The sequence below is a fragment of the Neomonachus schauinslandi genome, chromosome 2 (assembly GCF_002201575.2).
Source record: "Neomonachus schauinslandi chromosome 2, ASM220157v2, whole genome shotgun sequence".
In the NCBI taxonomy this organism is placed as follows: Eukaryota; Metazoa; Chordata; class Mammalia; order Carnivora; family Phocidae; genus Neomonachus; species Neomonachus schauinslandi.
Window position 1 is genome coordinate 51,909,581 of NC_058404.1, and position 24,072 is coordinate 51,933,652.

The 24,072-nt window shown below is 40.8% G+C and overlaps 1 protein-coding gene across 3 annotated transcripts in view; it reads right to left on the bottom strand.

Annotated features, from left to right (window-relative positions):
- PINX1 (PIN2 (TERF1) interacting telomerase inhibitor 1) overlaps nt 1–24,072 on the bottom strand; it is a 94,182-nt gene that overhangs the window by 58,453 nt on the left and 11,657 nt on the right. For 2 of the 3 annotated variants that reach the window (XM_021698853.1, XM_044912568.1), the window contains exon 5: nt 5,289–5,381. In XM_021698853.1, the coding sequence (XP_021554528.1) occupies nt 5,289–5,381 (93 nt within the window). Of the gene's footprint in view, nt 1–5,268; nt 5,382–24,072 lie in introns of all 3 variants that reach the window. The other variant, XM_044912569.1, reaches the window with a different exon arrangement.

The window sequence follows — 24,072 nt, forward strand, 5'->3', positions numbered from 1 at the left end:
TTCAAATATGATATTGCTCAGTGACTCCATGAAATTAAAAAACAAAACACCCTTCGATTTAATGCGAAGCCAGGCACCATAACCAGTTGCATAGGCAGCAGTACTAGATTCAATGGTCCAGTCAGTACGACCTGTTCCTATCAGGAAGGACATGCTCCTCTGTGGCTCTGTGCTACTCTCTCCTTTCTCCCTGAGCTAGAAACAAAGCTTTCCTGGTTCTGATTATTAAGCAGACCCAGACAAAAGACCCCAAATGAAATCTCCTTAGGAACAAAAGGAAACATATCCCAGACAGGAACTCAGAAAATGAACCTGAAAAGTGGGGAATAAAATTGGTCACGGTGGGGAGAAGTGGACAAACCCTCAGGAGGTCTAGAGATCTATTCTTAGCTTTGTCATCGGCATAACCCATTTTGCACTGCGAGCACATTCAGGATGGCAGTTTCTATTTCAGAAAAAGGAGTTCTACTTAGTTCAAAATATGTATCGGCCATCTTTCCCTTCTTCTGGAATGGAACAGATACCCTCAAAGAAATGCAAATTAAGATCTCTTTTACAGGAACTCAATTAAAAGGAATGCTTCAGGGATTAAGGAAGGGAGGGTACATGCAAGGTCGCAATTCTAGAACAGATGTCAAACTATGAACACGCAGAGATTGAAAACAAATCTAAACATCACAGGAAAAACTGCCAAGCTGGGAGAGAGAGTAAGCTGTACCAATGAAGGTGCAAGTGTTTCTAAGGTTTTGGTGATAGATTCTTGTATCAGAAATTTTTATCCTTTAGCAAAGTTCACTTAAGTAAGTGTAGAAACCAGGACTGTTACAGGCCTTGCTCTGGATTTGATCTGGAAAACAAAACACAGAGAAGAATTAAGAGTCAGAGACCAACGGAAAGGAACTTAAAGGATAGATCAAAATGTGAAGATGGAAGTGATACTGAAACAGTTGTTAGTTAATGGTCCTGGTTGAATAGCTTATAAATGTTATAAAATCATGGCCACTTTTGAATAAAATATATATTTATTAAAACTGAGCTTGAAAGCTTACTGGTCTCAGTTCTGAATTAAGGTCAACTAACAGCAAATACTGTTGATAAACTTAGATGTTAGGGAAAATGACAATCAAAAACTCAACAGAATAAGAATTATATATTATCTGTCTGGGTTTGGTTCATCTGTTAGTCTTAATTTGGCCATAACATTTTGAGAACCAGGGAAAACGGTTTCCAGCAGCCAAGCTGATATAACTATGTCCATAAAAGGATGAGCAGGTACTTTAGAGAAGAGTTCTTTATGATCTTTTTAGCTGTTTTTCTAATAGTCATGATTATCCAGTCCATCAGAGTGGCAAAGGAAGGGAGGGAGGTTACCACTATGGCCAGGTACACCCACGACACCAAGAAGTCCACATGGGAAGCAAATGAAACTATAAAAAATAAGTATCAGAATTTTAGAAGCACAGAGATTTGGAGCCTCTTACTTTAAGGGACGTAAAAGGGAAAACATGGTATTATAGCACCGTATTAGAACAAAGCCTGAAAAAAAACCTGAGCTTTCTACTCAAAGGGTGACGGCCAGGAAAAGCACAGTAGGAGAAATACGTTTGTTAAAATTAAAAACAGGGGCACCTGAGTGGCTCAGATGGTTAAGCGTCTGCCTTCAGCTCAGGTCATAATCCCGGGGTCCTGGGATCGAGCCCCACATCGGGCTCCTGGCTCGGCCGGGAGTCTGCTTCTCCCTCTCCCTCTGCCTCTCCCACTGCTCATGCTCTCTCTCTCTCTCTATCTCTGTGTCTCAAATGAATAAATAAAATCTTTAAAAAAAAAAAAATTAAAAACAAAACAAAACAATTCAGGTGTATGTAGTTAGCTTCACTTGCTTGGAAAATTCATTTGCATCCCCCAGTCAAGAAGGATACAACACATATTGTATTTTGATTTTTGTTTTTAATGAAAATACATGGGACGGATAATAAGCTGGGACCAGGAGATTACGGCGATGGCACTGAAAGGGTGACGTCGGAGCACCAGGCAAGCTGCAGGACTCGGAGTGGGGGATGAAGTAAGTGACACCTGCACAACCAGTAAGAGCCAGAATTTTTTCCCAGCCTGCAGCGCTATTTTAGATTTAAGTGGCAAAAGAATCCGAAGAGGAAACCTGCTGCCCATCACTAGCAGAGTCCATCACTAGCAGAGTCCGCTGCCCCGCCGTGGGGAGGAGGGGAGCGAGCTAGGAGGACTACAGTCTGTGCGTCCAGCCTAACGAGCCAGCCACCAGGTGTGTCGTCCAGGCAGTTTTCTCATTTAAGAAGCAAATACTGCAAATGGTCACGGGAGTAAAAAGTCTGAGTAAGATTACCAGGCTGAAGCTGCGCAACCACAGTTCATGCCCCGTTCTTCCACTCACTGCACAACTGACAGGAGGAAGAAAGCAATGCTCTCTTGGTAACTTCGCACTGTGTATGTGAAAAGCTTTAAAAATGGTTTTGTGGAGTTTGCTCTTTTCCCTGTCTTTTCCTCTCCACAGATGGGACTCGACAAACATTTTTTGAATTGAAAGAAACTGCATGCGGGGCGCCTGGGTGGCTCAGTCGTTAAGCGTCTGCCTTCGGCTCAGGTCATGATTCCAGGGTCCTGGGATCGAGCCCCGCATCGAGCCCCGCATCAGGCTCCCGGCTCAGCGGGGAGCCTGCTTCTCCTTCTGCCCCTCCCCCTGCTTGTGTTCCCTCTCTCGCTGTGTCTCTCTCTGTCAAATAAATAAAATCTTTAAAAAAAAAAAAAGAAACCGCATGGAAGTTAGGCTTTTAAACAAACACTGATGATATGAACTTTTGAATTAGATAATATTAATTGTTTCAAATTAAAATCATAAATTTGGGACTCGAGGAAGGAGTAAGTATGTATGTATCTCAACGAAAATGATATGGCCAATATTTAGGCGGTAGCAAATTTTACAATGCTGCCTGCTGCTGGAATCTCACTAAAGTCTAATTTTTGTCTTCACTCTTTCCACCAAGCTATGTAAAATGCCCTCTTCCCATGTTTTAGTCTCTGGACCACATGATACAGCATGAATCATCCTCATTGAATAAGTGAATTAGTTATGTTCACTAGGAGCCTACCCACGAGCTAAAATACTTATCATCCATTATGCTCAACAATCAAAAGTTCCATAAAATGGGTCATTTCTGAAAAGTCGTAAAATGCGACCTACTTTAGAACTCAATAATGACTTAAAAATCTTTCCTCATGTTGTAACAGTGGAAGCAGAGTCTGGAAGAAAGTAAGTGCTAAAGTGATCTGTGTGAGAGGGTAATGCAGCACCCAGGATCCCTGTGATCTAAGATCATCCACCTTAGAGATGACTTAAGGTTTATCATTCATATTCAGGGACAACAGCTGCTCTGCAAGGAAAGACTTCTTTTACTAAATGAAAGAACTCTAAGATATGCTTTCACCGTGGCTTGTTAAGATGGATAGTAAATAATTATTTTCTTGACTACCTGGATTTCTGCCTCCTTTTTCCCACCTTTTCCACTCACTCCCCAAACTGCCTTTCCTCTATTTTTTCCCAATCTCCTCTGCTTCCTTCCTGACAATATATCTTGAACCCTCTTCCCTGTATACCAATGCCCCCCTTCTCTCCAGGCAAGGCTAATACTAATAAATCAGCAAACCTCATTCTGAGAAAGTGAAGGCACAACACACCAAGCAGGTTGACAGGGTCACCTGGCAAGGGAGTGGCTTAACTAGAAATAGAAAGCAGATACTCCCAGCAACCATCAGATTAAAGTAGATTACAGAGGTTTATCCCGGCTGCAGCAAATGCTTCAGGTGAAATCATGCATACAGTTAGGTACTAAACGAAAACTAGATTTGCTAATGTGAAAGCTTCAGAGGCTGCCCTACCATCTAAAAGTTACAGGCCACTTTTAATGTCATTCATTTGCTCAGCATCTTTCTGCTATATCTCTCTTTTTTCCTTTAGGTTCTATTGAAAAAAGACTGGTTATAAAGTGGCAAATTTAGCCTCCCCTTACAAAGACTGAGGAACCAACAGGGGCTGTCTTCTGTTCTGCAGCAGGTCAGGAGTGGAGAGAAGCCCTGATCAGAAACCATACAGGAAAACAACAAAGAAGGTTCTAGCTTGAGAGAAAGGAGAGGGGATAGCATGAAGAGCCACACAAAAAGCACACCGGCTGGGAGAGGGAAGCAGGAAAAGCCCATCTCTCCTTGTACACATTCCCGAAGCTATTCGGCTCCCACTAACTCTGCCACGGGCTCCCACTTAAACCAACCCCAGACCTACCTTTCGGGGTGCTGGCCCCAAATGAGAACCACCATTAATAGTTAGAGTAGTGGGAATTCCAGCTCCCACTACTATTCAGGCAAGTTCTAGGAGTCAGGGAATTCCCAAACATGCCAACTAGACTAAAGCAAAGGGATGTGTGTTTCCTGGTATAGCGAGGTAGAAAGGTACATCCAATCTCCCACAGGAAGAAGGATCATATGGTGACTAGACTATCACAACAGGATTACATTCACATTTATAACTTAAGTACAGTATGTAATAAATAGGCTTTTGTACCTGGAAAGTGTACTTAATGCACAATACTGTTCTATGGGAAAATATTTGGGGGAGTTGAGGAGTTTTAAGTTAAATTGTTTCTTATCAATACAAGACTGCCACCTCGTGGTTACACAGGACAACTGCACTTGCAATTGGCGGCGGTACTGGGGAGGGAGGGAGGAGGTGATGATGGAGGACTTTAGGACTCACTTACTACCCAGTTCTCAAATACATTTCCTAAAGCTACTTTGCAATGACCATGGAATGCCTAAGTTAACACTCCATTCAATGTCGAATGGTGTGGAATAATGTGATTCAGCGTGGGAGTGAGATTTCTCAAAAACAAGAGGTGTACCTAAAAATGTTGAGCAATAAATTAAAAGTATTTTCTGACCCAGCCACATAAAAGTCTCTTTTCTCCTTTACGTAGCATGTTGACTTCCGCTTCCAGCTTTGCCAAAGGACTTGCACGTAGTCTAAAGCCGAATGTGGGGCGGGGCCCCACCTCAGAGTTAATGAATCTGCACTTTAACCAGATCTCTAGGTGATTCACAATAAATGTTGAAACTTTAGCTCTGCTTTAGATCAAACCAGTCAGACCATCCATACTTGTCCATTTTGCATATAAAACAAGAAATAATGTTGGTGAAAGCTAAAAATGCTTTAAGAAACCTAGTGTGAACAGAGATTTCAGCAACAAATAAATGCTTAATTTTACCTTTTGTGAATTTCATATAGTGAACACGGGTTTTGGAGATTTTAGACTTTTCTTCAAGGCTGAAAGTCTTCTTTTCTTTGTTGTCTGAGGAGTCTTAAAAAAAGAATGAAAAGCATTACATTAAACTCTCTGTAATCCATTCTCATTTATTCTTACAATGACATGGTCTGATTTAAATGAAATCTTTAGGAACCCCATCATTTATTACTGAACTCCAATCAAATGATTGGAAATATTCTTCTTAAACTGTGTACTATGAATCAGGCAAGACCATTCACACAGAATGTATAAAATCCTCGAGGAAGAGAACCGAAAACTTGTGTTCACACAAAAACCTACATACGAATGTAATAGTAGCCTTATGTATCATAGTAAAATACTGGAAATAACCCGGAATTCCTTCAATGGGTGAATGGCTAAGCAAAGTCTGGTATATACTTCCACTGCAACACTACTCCACAATAAAAAGGAACAACGTGGGTGGACCTCAAGGGCATTGTGCTTAGTGAAAAAGGTCAATCTACACACAATATGTTCCACTTATATAACATTCTCAAAGTGACAACACTCTACAGCTAGAGAAGGTTTCCAGGGGACAGGGATTAAAGGGGAGTGCTGGAAGGTGAGTGTGAGTCTGAAGAAGCAGCACGAGGCAGCTCTTTTGTGGTAATGAAACAATCCTGTACCTTAAGTGTGGTGATGATTACCTGATTTTATACACGGGATAAAATTCCACAGAACTACATGTGCACACACACACACACACGCACGCGCAAGCGTGAAGGCTAAAAAAAAAGATGAAACCTTAATAAAAGGTCTGTGGTCTAATAAACAGTCTACACAAGTGTCCATTTCCTGGTTTTGAGGTTATGTTATAGCTGCAATAGATGTCACCACTGGGAAAAAGTAGGTAAATGGTAGTCAGGACTCTTTGTAGTTATTATTTTTGCAATTTCCTATACATCTATAATTGTTTCAAAAAAAAAGCTCTTTTAAAAAGCCAATAAAGGTAGGTTACATGATAATTAAAAAAAACAGCAGATATGATGATCAGGGTGTGAAGAAGGAGAGCCGGCACTGAGCCATCGCCTCAAACACCAGATTTCAATGGAGACTCACCTTAAGGACAAAAATAACAAAAATCATCGAGGAATAAACTCATGTGTTTATTCCTTTGATAAAAGAGGAAAATGTGAGCCAGAAATATCAGAACCTAAAATATCAGAGCAAGTAGATCTGCGGTTAGAGTCAATTACAGGATAGTCACTAGCTGCCCATATTCTCTCACCCTTATCTATGTGTCCAGGTAAGGCAGCAGAATATCACGGAAACAGAACATCATAGCGAGAAAGAGACTTAATTTTCCTATAGTTATGTCATAAAGAACTACAGATAGGAAGTTCAGAGAAAAGAGGGGAAAAGGAAATTTTCACCGTAATACTGGAGCAAAACCAGCACATGTCCACTGAACATGTTATGTTAGCTAGCGGTAATCCTTTCCAGAAATTAGCAATTTTAAAAACAAAGTATGGATTATAAAGTAAGGCTCCGAAGGATATAAAGACAAATGTTTCAAGGTTTCAGACAATCTCTAGCATGGGTTAATTATATCATCAACCTGAAACCTTCCCTTCTGCAGTCACTTTTCAAGAAGAGTGCTTGGGGTTTTTTTCAGACATCCCCCAAGTAAATTTTTCTCATCTTCTGGAGGTCAAACACTATTCTTAAGGCACATAATATTCTCAATTTTGGTGTTCCAAACACAAATCACTTAGTAAGTTCAGAGCTTAGATAATAGCTATTATCAAGTGAAGTCTTATCAAGCAGGAAGCACTGGACTAAGAGCTTTCTATGCATTCTTGTATTTCATTTTACAACCATCCTACAAAGTAGCTGCTGTGAGGATTAAACTTACTTCACAGAAGGACACTAAAGCACAGAGGGATTAAATAAGGCACAGCTAGGAGGTAGCTATGAAGGGATCCAAACCCAGGTGGATATGAGGATAGTCCACATTCTTAACCACTACCCTGTGTCCCCAAAAGAGCTGCTCTTGCACTTCAGAGGACTTTAAGCATCTCCGGGGGAGCTGTTCCATCTGCCAAGGACACAGACTTCCCACAGTATATGGAGCATAGACAGATCTTAGGGGAAATCAGTCTCTATCTACTAGTCCCTATGCATTCTTTCCCAAAACTGCTCTGATTCTGAGTGGATGCAGCAATCTGGCTCTCCTTCTCCACTTCTCCCATGTGTCCTTCCCTCACTTTACGAGAGAGGCATGACTCTTCTCTTACCGGGGATAAGTAAGGCACAAGCCAAAGTACTAGGGAGCGCCCTCTAATCAAAACAGCAAAACCAGGCCCCACCCCACACCAATCTGTCTCATCCAGAGATGCACTTCCAGAAAGATTTTACTGTAATAATAATTATCAAAATTTTAACATGTTTCCCAGTATTATTAATTGCAATCTACTGGTATAATGATAACTTAATCCACAGGAAAAATATTTACACCTAAAACCTTAGGGTTACTAGAAATAAACCAAAAATTTATATGTATTTGTTTTGGGGCAGAGAAATAGGACAGGATGACAAAGTCTAAAAAGTTTAAGCAAGGGCGCCTGGGTGGCTCAGTCGGTTAAGCGACTGCCTTCGGCTCAGGTCATGATCCTGGAGTCCCGGGATCGAGTCCCGCATCGGGCTCCCTGCTCGGCGGGGAGCCTGCTTCTCCCTCTGACCCTCCCCCCTCTCATGTGCTTGCTCTCTCTCATTCTCTCTCTCTCAAATAAATAAATAAAAATCTTTAAAAAAAAATAGTTTAAGCAAAAAAGGACATATTAACATAAAATGCTATGTGGTATATGCAACGGAAATACTATTTCAGAGGAAAGGGAACTATGAAATGTAACAGTTCTGACTACTAAAGGACTTGCTGGTGTATTTCTAAATACGTGACAATGGATATCAAATTGCTCTGGTATTTACCGTCCACTGGATACATCTGAGAATGATGTAAGGGTTTTATCTTGAAATGCCAATATTTCCCAATAGGCCAGAAATTACATTCTTCGCAACTATTCAAAGCTATGGTTAAAAATCTTACAGACGTTGCTCTAAAAAATGTGAGACAGAGTATACTGGTTTTCAAAATGTATACAAAAAACCCTTGAAGATCCCTTCCTAATAGGCATCCCAGTTTTTATTTTCAGAAATCTTTAAAATCAGAAAGGGCAAAATATCTGATGGAAGTAACAAACATTTCCTAACACCCTGAGGTCAATCCACCAAAAAGCGAAGTTGAGTCTGGTAGAGAGAACTAATCAGTAAAATAATTCCTAAAAATGAAATTTTGAAGAATATACTGAATTTTATATCCCATAAGAAAATAAGGGTTATTTCTAGAATCTTTGTAAGATTCTAAGAAGAGGACAGTATGGAATCTCTGCTTAGTTAAAAGGCGTACTGTGTGGATTTGTAAACAGTCTTATTAAGAAACTAAAAATATTATTATGGCAGAAAAATTATGTTACGAGGTTATTGTGCCACCTGCTTTTCAGCTTTAATACAAGTAATATGACCAAAAATTCACTTGGATGAAGACATACTGTATTTACCAAGGATGACATGGCAGAAAAATAATCTCTTAGTTTTCTAGGTGATAGGATTATCAAGAAATTATCAGCTTCAAGACTCATTCCTTGGCAGAAAGATGGAGGAGGAGTAGGGGACCCTATTTCAACTGGTCCCTGGAATTGAGCTGGATATCTACCAGACCACTCTGAGCACCCATGAAACCAGCCTGAGATGTAAGAAGATCTGGATCTATACAAACAGAATATCGCAGGTGATTGGTTTTGAGGTACGAAGCAGGGAGCCCTGATTCTGCGGGCAGATATCGGAGGATAAACGGCAGCGGAGGGAGCCTGGCCGTGGGGATCCTACACCGCCGGTGAGTGACAGCCTTGCGCGCTGCGGACGGGCAAAGACTTGCAGACGGGTAGCGGCGGGGAAAGGACTTTAGGGTAGCCCCCGGGGCAGAAACCCGGAGTGGCGGGGTTGCGCCTGCGAACTGCAGCGCCCAGGACGGAAACCCGGAGCGGCGGGGTCGCACGCACATACTGGGAGCGGCTGGCGGTTTTAGAAGCACAAAGGGCAGAGACGTGCTCCAACGTGGAGGCAGGACTAGGAGCGCTGCGGAGGGGCACACAACCCAGGATGCTGCAGTTTATAGCAGCACGGACAGAAATGGAGATAGTGTGGCCTGGAGAGCTCACTGAAGAACAGACTGCGATCTCTCTGCTCTGAGGCAGAGGGTCTCTTCTGCTCTGACTCGCAGAAGAGACGCAGAAAGCCGCCAGGGAAAGCCGCCAGAGAACAAAAGCCCCAAAAACTGATTCCCGCTGAGCCCATCCCCCACCACAGGGGGAGCAGGGCAACTCCGCCCAAACAGGGTTGCCTGAGTAACAGTGTGGCAGACCCCTCCCCCAAAAGACAGGCTGGGAAAAGAAGAGGCCAGCAACCCTAAGGTCCCAAGAAAACAGGTGCATCTTGCTTGGGTTCTGCTCAATAATTTGGACTCTCTACATTCCCTCAAACACCCAACAGAATGACTAGGAGGAGGAGCCCCCAAAATAGAAAAGACTCAGAGATTATGACTTATGCTGCAGATTTACAAATGGATGCAGATATAACCAAGATGTCGGAGATGGAATTCAGGCTAGCAATTGTGAAGACAATGGCTAGAATGGAGAAATCAATTAATGGCAACATAGAGTCTCTAAGGGCAGAAATAAAAGGTGAATTGGCAGAACTTAAAAATGCTATCAATGAGATCCAATCCAATCTAAATAATCTAACAGCTAGGGTAACTGAGGCAGAAGAGAGAATAAGCGACCTGGAAGACAATATAATAGATAAAAAGGGAAAAGAGGAGGCCAGGGAAAAACAACTCAGAATCCATGAAAATAGAATCAGAGAAATAAGTGACACCATGAAGCGTTCCAACATCAGAATAATTGGAATCCCGGAGGGAGTGGAGAGAGAGAGAGGACTAGAAGGTGTATTTGAGCAAATCGTAGCTGAGAACTTCCCTAATCTGGGGAATGAAACAAACATTCGAGTCCTAGAGGCAGAGAGGACCCCTCCTAAGATCAAGGAAAACAGGCCAACACCCCGGCATGTAATAGTAAAACTCGCGAATCTTAGAACCAAGGAAACCATCTTAAGGGCAGTTAGGGGGAAGAGATCCCTTACGTACAGAGGGAGGAACATCAGAATAATGTTAGATCTATCCACAGAGACCCGGCAAGCCAGAAAGGCCTGGCAAGACATATTCAGGGTACTAAATGAGAAGAACATGCAGCCAAGAATACTTTATCTGGCAAGGCTTTCATTTAGAATGGATGGAGAGATGCAGAGCTTCCACAACTGGCAGAAACTGAAAGAATATGTGACCACTAAGCCGGCCCTGCAAGAAATATTAAGGGGGGGGGGTTCTATAAAAGGAGAAAGACCCCAAGAGTGATATACAACAGAAATTTGCAGGGACAATCTATAAAAACAACGTCTTCACAGGCAACATGATGACAATTAATTCATATCTTTCAATAATCACTCTCAATGTGAATGGCCTAAATGCTCCCATAAAACGGCACAGGGTTGCAGATTGGATAAAAATACAGGACCCATCCATATGCTGTCTACAAGAGACTCATTTTGAACCTAAAGATACATCCAGACTGAAAGTGAAGGGATGGAGATCCATCTTGCATGCCAGCGGACCTCAAAAGAAAGCTGGGGTAGCAATTCTTACATCAGACAAATTAGATTTTAAACTAAAGTCTGTAATAAGAGACACAGAAGGACGCTATATCATTCTTAAAGGGTCTATCCAACAAAAAGATCTAACAATTGTAAATATCTATGCCCCCAACATGGGAGCAGCCATCTATATAAGCCAACCATTAACCAAAATAAAGAGTCATATTGATAACAATACGTTAATTGTAGGAGACCTCAATACTCACTCTCAGCAATGGACAGATCATCTCAGCAGAAAATCAACAAGGAAACAAGAGCTTTGAATGATACATTGGACCAGATGGACCTCATAGATATTTACAGAACATTCCACCCTAAAACAACAGAATACTCATTCTTCTCGAGCGCACATGGAACTTTCTCCAGAATAGACCATATACTGGATCACAAATCAGGTCTCAACCGATACCAAAAGATTGAGATTATTCCCTGCATATTCTCAGACCACAATGCTCTAAAACTGGAACTCAATCACAAGAAAAAATTTGGCAGAAATTCAAACACTTGGAAGCTAAAGACTACTCTGCTCAAGAATGTTTGGGTCAACCAAGAAATCAAAGAAGAACTTAAACAATTCATGGAAATCAATGAGAACAAAAACACATCGGTCCAAAACCTATGGGATACTGCAAAGGTGGTCCTAAGGGGGAAATACATAGCCATCCAAGCCTCACACAAAAAAATAGAAAAATCCCGAATTCACCAACTAACTCTACACCTTGAAGAACTAGAGAAAAAGCAACAAACGATGCCTAAGCCACGCATTAGAAGACAAATAATTAAAAATAGAGCAGAGATCAATGAATTAGAAACCAGAAACACAGTAGATCAGATCAACGAAACTAGAAGTTGGTTCTTTGAAAGAATTAATAAGATCGATAAACCACTGGCCAGACTTATCCAAAAGAAAAGAGAAAGGACCCAAATTAATAAAATTATAAATGAAAGGGGAGAGATCACGACTAACACCAAGGAAATAGAAACAATTATTAGAAATTATTATCAACAACTATATGCCAATAAACTGAGCAATCTGGATGAAATGGAGGCCTTCCTGGAAACCTATAAGCTGCCAAGACTGAAACAGGAAGAAATCGACAACCTGAATAGGCCAATAACCAGTAACGAGATTGAAGCAGTGATCAAAAACCTCCCAAAAAACAAGAGTCCAGGGCCTGATGGATTCCCTGGGGGAATTCTACCAAACATTCAAAGAAGAAATAATACCTATTTTACTGAAGCTGTTTCAAAAATAGAAACAGAAGGAAAACTTCCAAACTCATTCTATGAGGCCAGCATTACCTTAATCCCCAAACCAGGCAAAGCCCCCATCAAAAAGGAGAATTTCAGACCGATATCCCTGATGAATATGGATTCCAAAATCCTCAACAAAATCCTAGCTGATAGGATCCAACAATACATTAAAAGGATCATCCATCACGACCAAGTGGGATTTATCCCCGGGATGCAAGGGTGGTTTAACATTCGCAAATCAATCAATGTGATAGAACACATTAACAAGAGGAGGGAGAAGAACCATATGGTTCTCTCAATTGATGCAGAAAAAGCATTTGACAAAATACAACATCCTTTCCTGATTAAAACTCTCCAGAGTATAGGGATAGAGGGAACATTCCTCAAGTTCATGAAATCCATCTATGAAAAACCCACAGCGAATATCATCCTCAATGGGGAAAAGCTGAGAGCCTTTCCCTTAAGATCAGGAACACGTCAAGGATGCCCACTCTCGCCACTATTATTCAACATAGTACTAGAAGTCCTAGCAACAGCAATCAGACAACAAAAAGAAATAAAAGGTATTCAAATTGGCAAAGAAGAAGTCAAACTCTCTCTTTTCGCAGACGACATGATACTCTATGTGGAAAACCCAAAAGAATCCACTCCCAAATTACTAGAACTCATCCAGCAATTCAGTAATGTGACAGGATACAAAATCAATGCACAGAAATCAGTTGCTTTCTTATACACTAACAATGCCACTGTAGAAAGAGAAATTAGAGAAACGATTCCATTTACAATAGCACCAAAAACCGTAAGATACCTCGGAATAAACCTAACCAAAGAGGTAAGGATCTATACTCTAGGAACTACAGAGCACTCATGAAAGAAATTGAAGAAGACACAAAAAGATGGACAAATATTCCATGCTCATGGATCAGAAGAATAAACATTGTTAAAATGTCTATGCTACCCAGAGCAATCTATACCTTCAATGCCATCCCGATCAAAATTCCAATGACATTTTTCAAAGTGCTGGAACAAACAATCCTAAAATTTGCATGGAATCAGAAAAGACCCCGAATCGCCAAGGAAATGTTGAAAAAGAAAAACAAAGCTGGGGGCATCACATTTCCCGATTTCAAGCTATATTACAAAGCTGTGATCACCAAGACAGCATGGTACTGGCACAAAAACAGACATACAGACCAATGGAACAGAATAGAGAACCCAGATATGGACCCTCAACTCTATGGTCAAATAATCTTTGACAAAGCAGGAAAAAACATGCAATGGAAAAAAGACAGTCTCTTCAATAAATGGTGCTGGGAAAATTGGACAGCCACATGCAGAAGAATGAAACTCGACCATTCTCTAACACCATTCACAAAGATAAACTCAAAGTGGATGAAAGACCTCAATGTGAGACAGGAATCCATCAAAATCCTAGAAGAGAACATAGGCAGTAACCTCTTTGACATCGCCCACAGCAACTTCTTTCAAGATACATCTCCAAAAGCTAGTGAAACAAAAGCAAAAATGAACTTTTGGGACTTCATCAAGACAAAAAGCTTCTGCACAGCAAAGGAAACAGTCAACAAAACAAAGAGGCAACCCACAGAATGAGAAAAGATATTTGCAAATGACACTACAGATAAAGGGCTGGTATCCAAGATCTCTAAAGAACTTCTCAAACTCAACACCCAAAAAACAAATAATCAAGTCAAAAAGTGGGCAAAAGATATGAAAAGACACTTCTCTGAAGAGGACATACAAATGGCTAACAGACACATGAAAAAATGTTCATCATCATTAGCCATCAGGGAAATCCAAATCAAAACCACACTGAGATACCACCTTACACCAGTTGGAATGGCAAAAATGGACAGGGAAAGAAACAACAAATGTTGGAGAGGTTGTGGAGAAAGGGGAACCCTCTTACACTGTTGGTGGGAATGCAAGTTGGTACAGCCACTTTGGAAAACAGTGTGGAGGTTCCTCAAAAATTTAAAAATAAAGCTACCCTATGACCCAGCAATTGCACTACTAGGTATTTACCCCAAAGACACAGATGTAGTGAAAAGAAGGGCCATATGCACCCCAATGTTCATAGCAGCCATGTCCGCAATAGCCAAACTGTGGAAAGAGCCGAGATGCCCTTCAACAGATGAATGGATAAAGAAGATGTGGTCCATATATACAATGGAATATTACTCAGCCATCAGAAAAGATGAATACCCAACTTTTACATCAACATGGATGGGACTGGAGGAGATTATGCTAAGCGAAATAAGTCAAGCAGAGAAAGTCAATTATCATATGGTTTCACTTACTTGTGGAACATAAGGAATAACATGGAGGACATTAGGAGAAGGAAGGGAAAAATGCGGGGGAGGGGAATTGGAGGAAGAGATGAACCATGAGAGACTATGGACTCTGAGAAACAAACAGGGTTTTAGAGGGGAGGGGTGTGGGGGGATGGGTTAGCCCGGTGATGGGTATTAAGGAGGGCACGTACTGCATGGAGCATGGGTGTTATACGAAAACAATGGATCGTGGATCACCACATCAAAAACCAATGATGTATTGTATGGTCACTAACATAACATAATAAAATTTTTTTAAAATTAAAGAAAAAAAAAAAGATTCATTCCTTGGCCAGGTCTTCCCTTAAAGGAAATATTCTACAGGCTTTCCAGTACTGGGAGGGGCATCTAGCAATGCCCCGTTTCTTCTGAACTGCTCAGTCCCCGTTGCAAGGCTACCGGCACCCTCTAGTGGTCTTGAGGTGGAACTTAATCCGTAGAACAGTGAGTGACTCAAAGTGTCTTCTACTTGTCCTAAATACACAAGAGTCAGCCTGCACCGATGAACCTGTGGACGGGGCTGCATGAGGACAAGGGACTACCACTTGGAAGCTGTTATACACTCACTAACTTCCTGACAAATAATACAGGGTGCCCTGGGGCACTTTAAACGTTTCACTGACTGTTACTTCTGGGAAAATACATCATAAAGGCCCGACTATACTGACTGCTCAGCCTCGGCAATCAGCACAAGGAACAAAGTGGAAAACTGTCCCAAAGCAGAGTTTTCGCAACTACGATGGCATTTCTCAGAAAAGAGTAACATGATACCATCACAGAGAAAAAGTAACTTTCTAGCTATCACTGTCAAATCTCAAAAGCAAATTGCTCAAAAATCTGCTTTCTTTTCTTAGTACCTACAAAAATGAATCTCATGGCTCCTTTCTTTATGGAATCTTGAAGCTGATAATTTCTTTTTTTTTTTTTTTAAAGATTTATTTATTTATTTGAGAGAGCGAGAATGAGAGAGAGTACATGAGAGGGGGGAGGGTCAGAGGGAGAAGCAGGCTCCTCGCTGAGCAGCGAGCCCGATGCGGGACTCGATCCCGGGACTCCAGGATCATGACCTGAGCCGAAGGCAGCTGCTTAACCAACTGAGCCACCCAGGCGCCCTTGAAGCTGATAATTTCTTGATAACCCTATCACCTAAGAAGTTACAGAGTTTTCTCTAATTCAGTACATCAAGGAGAAAGTTATGATACCAAACAGGGTGTGAAGTCAACTCATTTTCCCTCTTCAAGAATGAATGTGTGGCTGCCTCTAAGAAATCGAGCCCCAGACTCAAAAGCTTCTGCCTCCATGACTATGGTCATGCAAAGCCAGCTCAAGACTGACACCCTAATCGTGTCACTGAATCCGTATAGGAAAAGTGACAGCCATTTATACCTCACCAGATACTCATTAAGATAGAAGTTGATCCCTGATATCCAAATTGCTTCAGGTTACTCTTTAGTTAACCTTCACTACAGGTTTAATATGCCATAAATTATTGTAATTAAGTCTACCAGAAAGGGACCCATTTAATTTTTAGATTTCTTTTATTGGGACAAATATCATCATATATAGGAGTATTTGAAGTCTGTAGTTAGTTATAAAGCAACCTCTCCCCCCCACCCCCACCACTTCCTGGATTAGAAAACAGAACACTGCCTGTATCAAGAAGCATCCAGCACCCCTGTGCCCCTTCCTCCTAGAACGGGGTTTCTCAACCCCTAAACTATTGACATTTTGCGATGAATAATTACTTGTTTGGGGACGGAGGAGCACAGCTATGCTGTGTACTGTAGGATGTTTAGCTGCATTTCTGGCCTCTGCCCACTAGACAGAAGTAACATCTCCCCAGCTGTGACAACCAAAAATGTCTCCAGACATTGCCAAATGTCCCATGAAGGATAAAGTTGCCCCCAGGTGAGAACCCCTGTCCTAACAGCAACCATTATCCTGACTTTTGTGATAATCACCCTTCCTCTTGCTTTTTGTTTTGGTTTTAACCATTTACTTGGGGCAGGGGGGGAAGTAAAAGCCACAGAAAGTGCATAAAACATAATGTTCACAAATAACCTATGTAATTGCCAACTAGGGAAAAAAAAAAAAACAGAACCCTAGTATCACCCCAGAAGTTCCCCCATGGGCCCCTTTGCAATCCCAACCCTTTTCCTCTCCCCAAAGGTAATCACTACTGTGACTTTCACAGTAATCACTTCTTTGTGTTTTAAAATAATTTGACCACCCCAGTATGGTACCTCAGTATCAGATTTTTGCCTATCATATGAACTTTTTATAAGTGGAATCATACTGGACGTTAACTTTGTGTCTCACTTCTTTCAGTCAACGTTAAATTAATGAGATCCTTCTACACCAGGGAACAAACAACAGCCCATGGGCCAAACCCTACCTGCCACCTATTTTTGTAAATAACATTTCATGGGAACATAGCCACCTCCATTTGTTTATATATTGTATACTGTTAATTTCACACTCTAATAGGCAAGTTGAGTAGTTGTGACAGAGACCCTATGGTCTGCAAAATACTTCTATCTGGCCCTTTACAGAAAAAGTTTGCCAACCCCTGCTTTGGACTCTCGCATGTAACTATACTTCATTTCTTTGCAGTTACAAACACAGCAGTTTGCTTATCCATTCTATTATTGACGGACATTTGGGTGATACTGCAGATAATAAGTACTCTTTCCTTCTGACTGAAGTGCCTCCTTTAAAATTTCCTTTATTGAAGGTCTACTGGTGGTAAAGCTTTGTCTGAAAACTTATTCCATCCACTTTCTTGAAAAATGTATTTGCTGAGTGTAAAATTCTAGGTTGCCAGTTGTATTTCCCTCAGTGTATTACTCCAATGTCTTTTGGTTTCCACTGTTAAGAACTCTGCTTTCATTTATAATTGTTGCTTCTTTGAAGAGAATCAGTATATTTTCTATGGCTGCATTAACAATCATCTCTCTTTTGTGTGCATGCCTGTGTGTTTGTATTTGTGATGTTCTGCTACAATGTTACAATGTTACATCTGCTATTATGTTTGCAAGTGAAGATTTTTTAAAATGTAATCTGCTTGGATTCATTAAGTTTTTTGAATCTGTGGATTTGTTTTATCACTAATTCTAGACAGCCTTCAGCCCTTATCCCCTTAAATACTGCCTTTTCCCATTCTCTCTCTTCTTTGTGCTGCTGAGCTTCTATTAGATACTAGATCTTCTTACTTTATCTTTCATCTCAACTTCTGTTTCTTATTTCTCATCTTTTCCTCTTTCACAGCTGCATTCTGGATAACCGTCTTCTAGTTTATTTTCTAGACTTTCTTCAGCTGTGTCTACTTTGTTATTAAACCCAATAGCACACTCAGTATCCAAGCCTATGGGTGCTAGAAACCGGCCACAGTCATCAATAATGCAACCTTAGCAATACCTGATAGGAAAGAAAAATCTTAGGAAACAAAGAGATTTGGATAAATTTTCAAAGAAAACCCTCACCATCTAAAGCCTTTGCTACTCCCTCTCAATTATTTGGGAACTGAAAAAGTTGGGGGATCAACTTATTTTGGTATTTGTTTCATTTCTTTTGCACTAGATTTTAAGTCTCTTCAGAGAAGGCAATGAGTCTTTTTACCTATTTGCACTTCCTCAGTCTTCAAACAATACCATCAAGAAAGTGAAAAGACAACCCACACAACTGGAGAAAATATTTGCAAATCATATAACTGATAAGGGACTGGTACTTGAATATATTAAAAAGTTTTACTAAACAACAATAAAGACACATAACCCAACTGAACATTGGACAAAGGATCTGAATAGCTATTTCTCCAAAGAAGACATACAAATGGCCAATAATCAAATGACAAAACAGTCAACATCTTCAGCGGACATGGAAATACAAATCAAAAGCACACATAGATATTACTTTGTAGCCACTAACATGGCTATAATCAAAAAGACAGATAATAACAAGTGTTGACAAAGATGAAGAGAAATTAAAATCCTCATACACTGCTGGTGGGAATGTAAAAGGGTGTAGCTGCTTTGGAAAGCAGTCTGGCAGTTACTCAAAAAGTAAACATGGAGGGGCGTCTGGGTGGCTCAGTCAGTTAAGTGCCTGCCTTCGGCTCAGATCATGATTTCAGGGTCCTGGGCTCAAGCCCCACATCAGGCTCCCAAGCAGGAAGCCTGATTCTCTCTCTCCCCAAGCTCGTGCTCGCTCGCTTGCTCTCTCTCAAATAAATAAAAAATCGTAAAAAGTTAAACATGGAGTAATCACATCACCCAACAATTCCACTCTACATATATACCCGAGAGAAGTGAAAATAAAGGCCACAGGCCACACCAACACTGACAGTGTTCACAGCTGCATTATTTATAACAGATGAAAAAGTGGAAATAACCCAAATGCCCACCAGCTAATAAATGGGTAAATCATGGTATATTCATACAATGGAATATTAAAAAAAGGAATGAAGTTCTGACACATGCTACAACAAGGATGAACCTTGAAAACATTATGTTAAGTGAAGGAAATCAGTCACAAAGGACCACATGTTGTGGAATTCCACTTAAATGAGATGTCCAGAATAGGCAAATCTTTAGAGACAGAAAATAAATCAGCAGTTGCCTAGGGTGGTTGGGGGGTTCATGGGGGACAATTGCCACGGGGTACAGAGTTTCTTTTAGAGGTGATGAAGTGTTTTAAAATTGGTTCTGGTGAAAATTCTGTGAATATACTAAAAGTCATTGAATTGTACATTATAAATGGGTAAATTATATGGCATGTGAATTATATCTCAACAAAGCTGTTAAAACAAACACATGCACACATAAGTATGCACATCAAGTCCTTGCCCCAGTTCTCTCCAGACTCTTAGTTGGTTCTTCTGGGTTTTAGATCCTTCATATTTCTAAATAATATCCTTATACTGCTATATCTTACACCAATTTCCTATTGACTTCCAAAAATGGCAGTGAGGAACAGGATACAATTTTCAACTGGCAGGAAGTGTGGACCTTGCTGAGAAAATGCATAGATGCTAACTGGGGGAAGAGTGTTCTAGAGACGGAGAAACTAGTGCAAAATCCTAAGGCAGGAGGATGCTTGATGTATTCATAAACCAGAACAGGGATCAGTGGCTAAGACAGAATGGGTAAGAAGGGGAGTAGCAAGAGATGAGGTCAGAAAGGGAAAAAGGTCCATATTATATAAGGCTGCAAGGCCACTGAAAGGACTTTGACTTTTATTCTGAATGAAAAGGAGGCAACAAGGATGAGCGGGTGCTGGTGGCAGTGGTGGTCTGAGAATGAGCAGCACAGACTTACACTTTGAAAGAATCACTCTGACTGTTACACTGAAGGTCATGGCTGGATGAAGAAAGGGCAATTGAGGGCAAAAGCTCCCAATCAGGGGCATTTTGCTCAGGGGACATCGGCAATGTCTGCAGGTATTTTGGTTGCCACAAATGGGGGAGAGGTGGCGGGGGGGAGGGGTGGAAGGGGAAGAAGGTGCTAGTGGCATCTAGCAGGTAGAGGTCAGGAATGCTGCTAATTATCCTAAAATGCACAGGATATGCCTCACAACAAAGAATTATCTAGCCCAAAACATCAGTAGTGCTATGGCTGAGAAAACCCGCTTTAGAAACTGTTATAATAATCTAGACAAGAAATAACAGTTGCTCAGACCATACTAGCTACAGCACAGGTGACATGAAGCAGGAAGGGTCTGGATATATTCTGAAGGTAGAACCAACATTTCCTAGTGGACACAGGTCCTTGGCTTCAACAGCTAGGAGGAGGGAACTGACATCAACTGAAAAGGGGAAGACCGTGGATAAAACCATTTGTGGGGTGGGGAAGCAGCCAGAACTGGAGTTTGAGTATGTTAAGTTTGAGAAGTTGATAGCTGACGACACCCCGAATGAAGATACTGAGTTGGGGGTTTAATACAAGTCTGGAGTTTGGGAGAGATGGTAATGCAGTCATGAGAAGTCTGGCAATTGTGACCAAACATCTCAGCCATGGTTTGTTATATCCAGCCATGATTTAATAAATAATTGGTGTCGCTAAAAGATGAGAGAGGTCCAGGACTGAACTGCAGGGCCCCAGACATGATAAGGCTGGGAAAAGAGAATCGCAACAGAGATTAAGGAGGAGTGGCAGTGAAGGGGGAAGAAAAGCAGGAGATGATGCGGTCTGGGAAGCCACGGGAAACAAGTGATTCAAGGAGGGGTGAACATCTGTGCCACAGGCGAAGTAAGACGAGGATTAAAAAATGCCCAATGGACTTAGTAACGTGGAAGTCACTGGTGACTTTGGCAAGGGCAGTTTCTGTGGAGCAGTAAGGCAAAGTCTGACTGAAGTGGGTTTAGAAGAGACAGGAGGAAGAGTCCCTGTCTTTTGCCCACAAAAGGATAAGTGCTATGGATCATGCCCCTCTACTGTAAACAATGGGAAAACAAAAGATATGAAACTACTCATCACACACTGGACAACAGGCAGCATAGGACTGTCATCCTTGACAGATGGGCAACAAAGGATGTGAGCTCTAGGGCTGCCCCAGTTTTCTGTCAAGAGGCAATTTCTGGACATGGCATAAGGAGGGGAAGTCCTCGCGCGCGCAAGGGTCTTACTGAAATGAAAACGTATGTCCACACAAAGATGTATACACAAATGTTCACAGCAGCCTTGGGTACAGTAGGCAAAAACCAGAAACAACCCAAATGTCCATCACCAGGTGAATGCATAAACAAATTATGGCATACTCCTACAAGGGCACACTATCCAGAAATGAAATGAACTACTGATAAATGCCACATGGATAAATCTCAGAATCATGCCGAGAAAAATAAGCCAGGCAGAAAAGAAAATACCTAATCTATATGGAGAGATCAGTGGTTGTCTGGGGCCAGAGAATGAAGTGGGAGGGTGGGACGTGTGGAGGAGCAGAGGACCGACTGGGAAGTGACCCAAGATAATTCTTTGTAATGATGAAAATTTCTTTATCAAGGTTCTTATGATTACAGGTATATACATTGGTCAAAACTCATGGAACTGTACCCTCAAAAATGGGTATATTGTATTATACTATACCTCAATGAAGTTTATTTAAAAAAAAATTCTAGGCAGAGTGCTGCTTCTAGTAATGGTGAACTGGCTCATTTCAATAATCTCTCTTGTCAAGAAAACTACAACAAAATATTGGGGGGGACAGGGGGGATGGCTCAAAGACATTACAGTGGAGCAAAGCAGAGAATTACAGTCCCACTTAGGGATAAGGAAATCCAGAGAAGTGAGTCTGATGTTTGGGGCTCCCCCTCCCCCCCACCCCTGCTGAGCATCAACTCTAGAAGAGGCAAAAGAGAGGTAGAACAACTAAGCAGACTATCTGAGACTCGCTCAAGGCATGTTACAAGTTTTTAAAAAGAGAGGATAAGAGAACTAAAATCAATTTGTACAGAAAATTAGAGTTTTGTGGCAAAGTAGAGCAGAAGCTTCAGGAAGTGGAGGTAAATGGGCTCAAGAATTACCTTTAAAACAATTTTTTGAGTAGGACATGACACACGTGGTACAGTCATGAAAGTACAAAAGGACTACAGTAAAAACCCTCTTCCCCGAGGCGTCTGGGTGGCTCAGTCGTTAAGCATCTGCCTTCTGCTCAGGTCATGATCCCAGGGTCCTGGGATCGAGCCCCGCATCGGGCTCCCTGCTCCGCGGGAAGCCTGTTTCTCCCTCTCCCTCTCCCCCTGCTTGTGTTCCCTCTCTTGCTGTGTCTCTGTCAAATAAATTTAAAAAAAAAATCTTAAAAAAAAAAACAACATAAAAAACCCTCTTCCTCCGTCACTCAGCTCCCTCCCTAGACGCAACTACTCTTACCAGTTTCTTGGGCATTTTTCTGCAGATATTTTAGGTATATATATGTATATGTATATTTTATGTATATAAAATATACATATTTTATATGTATATAAAATATGTATATATGTATATAAAATATACATATAAAATATACATATTTTATATGTATATAAAATATACACAGAATAGATATTTTGGAGCTACCCTGTGTATATCAACTTCAGCACCACTGATATTTGGTGCCAGATAATTCTGTGTCATTGGGGGCCATCCCTGTGCACCTTAGGATATTAAACAGCTTCTCTGGCCTCTATCTACTAGATGCCAAAAGCACCCCCATCCCCAGTTGTGACAACCAAAAATGTCTCCAGACATTGCCAAAATCACCCCCAGTTGAAAACCACTGATGTATACCCAACCACACACACATGCATTTCCTCTCTATATTTTTCTACAAATGCATGCCGTACATACGGTTTTTCAACTTCCTTTTTTTTTTTTTTTACCCTATAACTGGAGATCATCCATAAGTCGTATAAAGATCTCAAGTTTTATTTATATCTTGCTGCCAACAAGTACAGCTATTTATAATGTTCATTATCTTAAGAGCATTCTATTTTTTTAATCTGGGGAGAAAGTATATTATTGCCTTTGATTTCAATAATGACAATTAGGACTAGCCTAAGTATCAAGCCCAAATCCATCCACCTACAAGTATCACTCTTTCTTGATGGCACTATATCCTAATTACTAAAAATATTCAGAGGAAATATTCTACTTTGCAGTTCTATCTCTACAAATAACAACAATAATAAAGATTATAGCAGCTAATACTTATTAAGTACTTACCATAGGTTAGGCAGTGTTCAAAGTACTTTAGTTATAGCAATATATTTAATTTTTACAATCACCTTCTGAGGATGGTACTATTATCTCCCTTTCACCAAGAAGGAAGGGACAGAGATGTTTAGTAATTTACTCAAGGTCACACAAGTAGAGATACCAGAATCAGGATTCAAATCCAGGCAATCTGGCTCTGGTGTTCATCTCTAAGCCATGACACTCTATTACTCTTCAGTCAAAACCTACAAGTCTTATACGATCACGTTTACATTCATATCTGTGTTTCTATTGAGTTTAACTGAAATCTGAATATAAAGATGTTTCTTTTTATAATTAGTAAAGGCTAAGGTCCTTGAGTTTTACTACTGCTTATATCCTGCATTTCCTAACACCAGTCCAGGTAGTGTTTTCACAAAACATTTTCCTTACGTTTTTCTCTGGCTAACAAATTAGCATCTTTTATATTAAGGACAATATATCTTTTTATATAGAACTGTTAGGATAGTTCTAATAGTTATCCCACGGATAAGGAAAACTGTCCAAGTTATAGATTCCAACAAGAAGGAATTAGGGAAAATACAAACACAGCACCTTTCTCTTCATGCTTTTGGGCTCAGTCCCATACGCAGCACTGCAATAAATCTTCCCAGAGTTGGATTCACACTA